The 9,471-nt window shown below is 39.6% G+C and overlaps 1 protein-coding gene across 4 annotated transcripts in view; it reads left to right on the top strand.

Moving 5' to 3' along the window:
* The window catches only part of FBXW2 (F-box and WD repeat domain containing 2), a 28,839-nt gene extending 19,796 nt beyond the window's left edge, over nt 1-9,043 (top strand). For all 4 annotated transcript variants that reach the window (XM_021711217.1, XM_021711212.1, XM_021711210.1 and 1 more), the window contains 3 exons: nt 1,958-2,044; nt 3,031-3,200; nt 8,358-9,043. In XM_021711217.1, the coding sequence (XP_021566892.1) occupies nt 1,958-2,044; nt 3,031-3,200; nt 8,358-8,646 (546 nt within the window). In that variant the 3' untranslated portion in view covers nt 8,647-9,043. The remainder of the gene's footprint in view (nt 1-1,957; nt 2,045-3,030; nt 3,201-8,357) is intronic.
* The last annotated feature ends 428 nt before the right edge of the window (nt 9,044-9,471 follow it).

The following is a 9,471-nucleotide window of genomic DNA, read 5'->3' on the forward strand; positions in this document are numbered from 1 at the left end:
TTTTAAAGGTGATTATTTCTGGTGGGATCATGAATGCTTTTTTTTCATTTAGAATGAGCATGTTTTTAAATCAGAGAAGCAATTTTCATTTTTAAAAAATAATGATTGCAAGAAGTAGGACAAAGAAAAATATGCAGAACCTTTAATAAAATATTGTGATGTTTTCTGGTTTTTAAAACATGATTGTTGTGAGGATCAAATGCAATATTAATAATGCATGTGCCATGCAGAAGCACTTACCTTGATTTTACCATGCTGTTCTGTGAGGGGCTGAGGATACAGGCGTGAGCAAATAGATCCAGGCCTTACCCTTATGGATGGTAGTCTAGTAGGAGAAACAGTTATTGAACGGTAATTTCACAAATAAATATATAATTACAAATTGTGTTGTTTTGTGACGGAAAAGTATAGTTCTGTGAGAAAGTCTAAGAAGGTATTTAAATTAGTTCAAGGAAAGCTTTTTGAGAAGGGCAATACGTGAAGAATGAATAAGAGGTGACTATGGAAAGAGTAGCAGAGAAAGTATTTCAGGGGGTGCAGTATATGTAAAGGCCCAGGGATGATAAAGAACTTGAAACATTTGATGACCTGGAAGAAGGCCAGGGGAGCCATGCTGTAGTTGGTAGAGAGGTGGTCATCATGTATGATTTACTAGGCCCCAGTAAGGATGGTGAATATCATAAGTGTACTAGGAAGCAGTTGACAAGTTCTGAGGAAGGGTTTCGTATGATTTATGTTTTAAGAAAATAACTGCTGAGTAAGGAATGGATTAGAGTGAGGAATGGCTTAGAGTGAGGCACAGGTGGATACAGAGTGACCAGTTAGGCTTTGGTAGTAGTCGAAGCAAAAGATACCCATGACTTGGATTTGGGTGGCAATAAAGAGTAGAGCACCTATGAAGGAAATGTCTTTAAGATAAAGGCACCTAAGCTTCCTGATTCATTGTGGGAAACAAAGAAGTAAGAACAGAGATGATGGGTGGGTATTAGATTGGGTGGATGATTTTTTTTTTTTTATATTGGTGGAGCTAAAGGGAGAGCAATTTATGAGATGATTAATGATTATATATTGGGCACATGAAGTTTTTAAACAAAAAAGCTGTATATTATAAGACAATTTGATGTTATGGAAAACACAGTAGATGTAGGGCTGGGACTGTGATGTCTCGGACACCTTACTCTTCCCTTTAGGACCTGAGTTGTGTCATCTGCTAAATGTTCCTGTGAATATTAAATGAGATATTGTGGTAGCATCTAGCAAGGTGCCTGATACTTAGTAGCAGTTCTGTCAGTTTTGGTTGAATCTGCAGTTCAGGCTTCTGAATGAGTGAACCCAGTCTCCTCTCTCACCTTATGCTGATTTATTATAAAAATAAGAACCTAGTATTTACAGATTATCCCACGTGCTAATGGAATATTAGCTTTTATTATTATTGTTATTGTTTACATTATTTTTATTTTATCTTCACTGTAGTTATATGAGATAATAGGTGCCTTGTCTCCTTTAAAAGTGAGGAAACTGACAAAGAGTTTAGATGATTTTGCCCAGGATTGCAAAGTCAGTATACAGCATTACTGGTCTCAGGTCCAGTGCTTTTTCCTTTATAATTCACATACTTATGAAAGGAGGTCATTTGAATCTACTTCAGTGTCTGTGGACTTTTTCTTTTCTGTTCCTTTTATTTTGTATTAAGTCACAATCTATAATTTTTGAAAGCAGTCCTAATGCTTGCTTCCAGACAAAAGTTAAGATTAAATGCCCCCAACATTGGACACTTTTAGATACTGCTAATAACAGAATAATGTAGTAAAACTCTTAGTAGAGGTTAACTTGGCTATTCTAACATACCATGTCATTTCAAGTTCCTTTTCATATTTTGATTTAAAAAATAAAATAAAATCAGTATAGGAATAGCATTAGAAGGATCTTTCTGTAACATGGTTGTTTATGTTTGCAGGTCGTTTTGCAGAAGTGCAAAGTCAAGTCTCTCTTGCACAGCCCTGGAGACTACATCCTCTTAAGCGCGGACAAGTATGAGATCAAGGTAAGTTTTTTCCTCCACTAATTTGACTGGCCAGTATAAGAAAATTGTGCTGGGTGTGTTGGTTCATACCTGTAATCCCAGCACTTGGGGAGGATTAGGTGAGAAGATTGCTTGAGTCTAGGAGTTTGAGACCAAACCCAGGCAACATAGTCAATAAAATGCTGTCTCTATAAAAAATAAAAAAAAATTAGCCAGGTGTGGTGGTACATACCTCTAGTCCTAGCTACTTGGAAAGCTGAGGCAGAAGAATCAGCAGAGCTCAGAAGGTTGAGGCTGTGGTGAGCTGTGGTTATGCCACTGCACTCCAGAGTCTGGGTGACAGAGTGAGAAGACCCCTGACTCAAAAAGAAAAGAAAAAAGAAAAAGTGGTATGGTAAAGTGGAATATTTCAATGGGGGAGTGGGAGTGTCTTAGTAAAAGCATCTTAAACCTATTGGAAGAGAAGATGATTCACTAGCTCTATGTCCTATGCAGCTTCTTTTTTTTTTTAAAGTGAGAAAGCAGGATTTATTGAGAGGACAGAAAAGCTCCCACAGTGGGAGGGGACCCAGAGGGGCTGCCTCTATGTAGAGCTTCTTAACTCTGATTTGTAACTGAATAATCCATGTAAGTTTATTTTCAGCTCATTGTTACCACTGTCTTAAGACCCATATCTCCATTCTCCTCCTCAATTTTTAGATCTAAACTATGAAAACATAAGTATTCAATTTGCAAAACATTTACAAAACACTCTTATGTGTATTCTTATTGCATCTTTTAAACAGTCCCGTGTTGTAGACATTGCAGAAACTGAGATTCAGAGAGGTTAAATATTTTTCTTAAGATTGCACAGAAGAATTAGGACTTGAACCTGTGATCCTTGGCTATAAAACCCCTGGTCTTTCTAGTATACTTCACTTTCTATCCAACTTCAGCATATGCAATATAGGGAATAGCTTTTCTGTAGTGATGTGATCTGTCATCTTTCCTGATTTTTTTTTCTGTAGATTTGGCCAATTGGGAGAGAAATCAACTGCAAGTGCTTAAAGACATTGTCTGTCTCTGAGGATAGAAGTATCTGCCTACAGCCAAGACTTCATTTTGATGGCAAATACATTGTTTGTAGTTCAGCACTAGGTCTCTACCAGTGGGACTTTGCCAGTTATGATATTCTCAGGTAATGGACCTCACACTTCACATTTGAAAATCTGCTGCAGTTCAGGAGTAAAAACGACTAAATATTTGGATGTACCAGTCAGTAACTTGCTTTTAGGAAATGTTTACTACATCACTTATAAACAGAGTTTTATATATATACTGAAAATCTCACATAGGAAAAATATTTTAGAGGCAGTGGGAACAGATGAAACAGAAATAGGTACTGGAACCTCCCCTGACTCTGAGTCATGAGCTACTTCCTCTTTCAGATGTAGTGTGCTTTTCTGGAAAATGAGAGTCTTGGATGAAGGGATCTTCCAGATCTCTCCCAGTTCTAGTATTTTAAGTTCTACTTCATAGTTGAAATTCTGCGTTGTTTTATGAGTCCGATCAACTTTAGTGGGGTCTAGGGATCAGGTGGCCTTTTATTGACTAGCAGACAGTGGTACTTAAAGAAAAATGCATCTTACAGGGTTAACCTCCAAAGAAGTAAATAAGAGGTCCATGTACAAATAATTTTGTGATTCACTGTATACCCTAGACCTCTCTTAGAGATTGGTGGGAAGCCAGTGCTGTGTGATAATTAAGTGAGCTTTGATGGTAGATAAACGTTGTTTTAATACCTGGTGCCATCTCTTATGGGCTTTGTAATTTTGTGTCACTTTCTTAACCTTGCTGTACTTTAATTTCCTCATTTATAAAATGAGTATTAAATGAAATGCTTGTGATGAGAACCTAGTATAGGACCTGGCAGATGTTTATTACTAATAACTCTGAGAGGCCTTTTGTAAAGAAACCTGTTTGAATTTATTTAACCTACTATACTTCACACCTATTGTGCACACACCTATTGACAGCTCACAAAGTTAGTGTTCCACAGCAGGGTTCAGGAAATTGGGGTAGTACTGAATATGGACCATTCTCTTTATTGTTTTTAACGCATGACTGTTTGAGGTCAGCTTGTATGGGATCTGATCATACTAGCTAACAGAACTTTGGTTGGCTTCATCTCTCTGGTCACGGAATTACACTATTTATGTCCTCCTGGAGTCAGACTGACATTTCTAACCAGTTAGGTTTCAAAGCTGTCAAAATCAGTCATAGAAATTATTGATGATTATACTTTGAGAAAAAAGACTGAAACAGATCCTAGAAAACAGCAGTCTAAACTTTTCATTATATAAATGGGAAAACTGAAGCCAAGACAGGCACACTCATATCTCGCTCTAGTTCAGCATTCATCCATCCATAGCTGGGTTTATCCAGTAGGCATACATTTAAGGTACTAGGAAAGCAGGGGCACCAAAAAACAAGAAAAGAATCTTTTGAAAGAACTTGATATTGCCGGGCTTGGTGGCTCAGCCTGTAGTCCCGCGCCTTTGGGAGGCTGAGGTGAGTGGATTGCCTGAGCCCGCAGGTTCGAGACCCGCCTGGACAGCGAGACCTCATCTCTACAATAAATCAAAAAATCAGCCGGGCATGGTAGCGCATGCCTGTAATTCCGGTTACTTGGAAGGCTGAGGCGGAAGGATCGCCGGAGCCCAGCAGGTCGAGGCTGCGGTGGCTGGGAGCGGACACTGCACTCCAGTCTGGGTGACAGAGTGAGACTCCAACTCAAAAAAAAAAAAGAACTTGATATTTTGCAAAGAAAAAAATTTAAGTACTCACCATGGGAAAATCATATCTTTTACAGTTTAATACTGTTTTTATTTTGAATTAAAATTTAGAGAAGGGAGTTTGCAAAGGTTAAGGTGGGATATAGGTATTATCATAGTTTTAATGAGTCTCTAAAGGTTTTGATTTGATCCTATGTCTACCTTTCTCTTGTATGCTCTGACTCAGAATGGCATATAGACTCTAGAGTCATAGATAAAAGTTCTTTTAGTTTTTAATGTTCAGGTATATTAGCTTTAATAAACCTGTAAGATTGTTTGCTGGGTTCATATTTTTCTTTGAAAAGGGACTGTTTTTTGTTTCTCGGTTTTTCTCTCCAAACACAGACAAACCAGCCTCTTTTGAAACCCTAGATTAATGCAATGACCTTAGTTGCTAGGACTAGGTGGGCTACTTAAGCTTGGAAGCTAATTGAAAGGAAGCAAAGCACAAATGGACAGCATGTTGGTCAAGTCTGAGATATTATGTGATCTCTTGAGCTAGATTATCTCAGTATAGCATGTAAGGTTACTTAGGTTCAGGGGCCCAGACTGCACAGCAGGGTGACAGGGAGCTGTCAGGGAATTTAAAAGTTTAAATAAGACAGTAACAGGATCAGATTTTAGTGTGAGGTTAACTGATTGAAAGAGGCCAAGAGTAGATGAGGGAAAATCAGTAGAAAGCTGTTGGTAGTAGTGCAGACCAAGAATGGTAATGTAGATAATAGTGAATAGATTAGAGGAAAATTTAGGAGGTAAAGTCAATAGTGCTTGCTGGTGATTGAATTTATGATTTGAGTAAGGAGCCGGAGATCTGGATGACTACCATGTTTCCTAGCTTGAGCAACTGGGTGAATGAGCAAGTGAAGAAATAGAGAAACAGGGTTGACTAATAAATTCAGTTTTGGATAGTTGAGTGTGAGGAACTGTGTCTTGTTTGTGACTAAATCCTTGGTACCAGCAGTAGCTAACTCACTTTGAGATCTCAATAAATACTTGTTGAGTGAATGAACATGTGTCATCCAAGTGGAAGATGATGAATGAGTTACTGATTATAACTTATTTGGAGCACACAGATTGAGACCTCTGTTTCCTCTCTACCTGAGGTTAATCCCAACATATTACTTTCCCTGGGATCAGGCTCTTCTGTCTTGAGAACCTGTTTATAAAAGCTCACATCATAGGGAGTGTTCAGTGACTGATTTTGAATGAGTGCTGTTCTCGGACACATCCATCTAAATGGTTACCTCTTTTAATAGAAGTACCTTCCATTTTCAATCGAGGAAGGTCAGTTCATTCTTGGATCTGCTTTTCAAGCAGGGGACCAGCACTTGTTAACTGTTTTCTTAGTTTCATGGAATTGATGCCTTATTGATATTCTTAGTATCACCAATTATTTTTTCAGAGATTGTCAATTATAAGAGAAACACATGCCCATGTTAGAGAACTTGTAAAAATTTATAGAGGCCGTTAGTATTCTCTCTATTTGAAATGTTCAGTTGCATTTCTTCTTTTAAGAAAGAGAAAAAATATTTTTCTGGTCTACCTGACAAAAGGTAGAATGATTTGCTTAGTCTTTGATACTCCCATTGTGTCCATCAGAGTGTTTGTGCTCAGCATGTTCTCACATACTCTCACAGGTACATGTAGTGCCCTCCTGTTCTAAGGGGCAGAGACTGTCTTGCTTATCTCTTTCCAGGGGCCCAACCAGCACTCAGCATGTATGACACTGAGCAAACATTTGTCGGTTGAAATCTGTTCGTTTGTGACCTCAGCTAGAGGTGTTCACTGCCTGTCTCACAGGAAGCAGTTGAAAGAGAAAAGAGCGAGCCAGACACAGTGGCTCAGACCTGTAATCCCAGCACTTTGGGAGGCCAAAGCTAGAGGATTGCCTAAGCTCACGGGTTCGAGACCAGCCTGGGCAACTTGGCAAGATCTCGTCTCTACAATAAATTAAAAAATTAGCCAGGCGTGGAAGTGCATGCCTGTGGTTCCAGCTACTTGGAAGGCTGAGACTGAAGGATTGCTGGAGCCCAGCAGGTCGAGGCTGTGGTGACCGTGAGTGTGCCACTGCACTACAGCCTGGGTGACAGAGTGAGACTCCAACTCAAAGAAGAAAAAGAAGAAAGAGCATAGGTTCTGGAGTCAGCCAGATCTGGGCTCCTCTGCTAGATCTGCATCGTATTAGCTATGTGACATGGCAAAATATTTTATGCTCAGCCTTAGTTTTTTAATTCATATAGTGGAGATACTATCTCTACCTCACTGTGTCATGAGAATTGAGATAACATGTTAATTATGAAGTCCAGTGCCTGACACATGGAATGCTTCATAAAAAATAAATGTCCCCTCCCTTGCTAATGTCTTTGTAACTCTTTGCCTCTCCTCCTAGTTCTGTTTCCTAGAGCTTCTGACGTCTAGCCTGTCTCTTACACATGCTTCACTATTTAGAAGTAATGCTCATTCATAGTTTACCTGTCCATGCCAGTTCTCTTCCTTCCTCTTAGCTGATATCCTTCAGCTGTTCCTTACTTGTCTTAGTTTCCAGGCCCTCCCATTCTGTTGGCTCTCTTTGGCCTCCACTGGTTTGATAGTGTCCTTGTTAAGTCCTAGACTGTGCTCTCTCCCACAGGAGCCTGGCCATGTTGTCATGAAGCATGTATACCGTCTGTCTTGTAGCTTTTTTCCTAGTGCCTCTAAAGAGGATGTCAACTTTTCTTATTAACCTTTTGCTTCACTAAGGATGCAAACAACAGGCATTCTATTTGGTTTTTTTTGTTTTTTGTTTTTTTTTCATTTGTGTTGCCATGTACCCTGGTCTCTCCTAACCTTTGTCATTGATATCTTGGAAACTACTCCTGAGAAGATGAGGGCTGTCTACCCAATTACCCCAGTTTGCTATGACAACTTCTTATGAATCTATTGTTAAATGTTTCTGAGTTATTTTGGGAACTTTAAATATTTTTCATCCTCTACTATTTTTAGAGAGAAACCCAACCCATTTCTTGCTGTCTGCTGAGTAGCGTAGCATGGTAGTCACTTGACTTTCAGATTTGTTCTGGGCTTCAGGATGTTTCAGTATTCTAGGATTTGACGAGTTAGTCTTTTTACCTAGTGGTAAGAGTTGACTCTTGCCTTCTAGTTCTAACTGGTTACTGACAGCTCTTGAATCCTTAGTATTTGCTTGGGCTTCAGTTTTCACATCTTAAAAATGAGAATGTTAAGTTAAATTGTCTGTCAGGTCCTTTCTAGCCTGAATGGATGTTTTGTGTTTTTATAAGCTTTCCTCAAATTCCACCTTTCTCTTGCACGGTGATATTATCAGACTGAAGGATTCTCCCCATCCTTTTTGTAAGTGGGCTGAACTTTTTTGTCCTCATATTTTCCTTTTATCAAAAACTTAATTTAACTCTAAATTTTCTTGAATTTTATATTGGTTATAAATATCTCCAGAAAAGATTATAGTACATAAACAAAAGCAAAGTTGCTTTCTGGTTCATGGTCCCTAACTCTCATCCTTGTAGGGTCATCAAGATTCCTGAGATAGCAAACTTGGCCTTGCTTGGCTTTGGAGATATCTTTGCCCTGCTGTTTGACAACCGCTACCTGTACATCATGGACTTGCGGACAGAGAGCCTGATTAGTCGCTGGCCTCTGCCAGAGTACAGGAAATCAAAGAGAGGCTCAAGCTTCCTGGCAGGCGAAGCATCTTGGCTGAATGGACTGGATGGGCACAATGACACAGGCTTGGTCTTTGCCACCAGCATGCCTGACCACAGTATTCACCTGGTGTTGTGGAAGGAGCACGGCTGATGCCACGAGCCACCACCGCTGACTGACTTTGGGTGCCGGGGCTGCGGGTTTTGAGTGCAACCTCTATGGCAGCCGACTGCATGAACCAAAGTTCTCACCTAATGGTATCATCACGCAGTGCACAATCATTTATCTATGTTTGCCAGGGGGCCAGGGTTCGGGGCGGGGGGGGAGGGTGGGGCTTGTTTTATTGACATACAATGCAGCATGCTAATGGGGTACACCATTGAGTTCATTTGTACTTAGTTACATTGGTTGGTATAACAGGATGCATTTGGGGTTCATCTTTCTTGAGTGGAATATTGGTTTTAAGTAAAGAAAGTTAAATGGTTCATTATTCTGCTAATTGGTTGCCTGCAAAATCACATTCAGTTTGTTGTTAAAGCTTTTTACCATAGCCTTTTTTTCTTTTGAAATTGAAGCAAAGGTGCTATGATGTTACAGCAACTTCTCTCACACGGACCTTAGCTTTTATAAGAGCCAGTGTGACAAAGACCACCTAGTTCTGTGACATTCATAAACTTTCCACCAAATACCCGTTCTGAAGAAAATCTGTCTTCCAGTGTGGATCCAATTCTATAAACTGATTGTTAGCAATTCATTCTCTAAGCCCTAGTTGTTGGCAGAGTCAAGGCTGGCCATGTTTAAGATGTGAGAGAGTTCTATAGTTTTTTTTTTTTTTTCATGTGGAGGAAGCTGGTCCCCCATAGCCTGAACATTTGCACAGAAGTGCCATGGGATAGCAAAAAGAACAGTGACCTGGAAGATTGGAAACTGGCTCTGTTACCTAGGAACTCTGCAGTCTCCCCCCAGAATCCTTCATCT

This window comes from Carlito syrichta, unplaced genomic scaffold, assembly GCF_000164805.1.
Source record: "Carlito syrichta isolate Samal-C Ts95f unplaced genomic scaffold, Tarsius_syrichta-2.0.1 Scaffold82277, whole genome shotgun sequence".
NCBI lineage: Eukaryota > Metazoa > Chordata > Mammalia > Primates > Tarsiidae > Carlito > Carlito syrichta.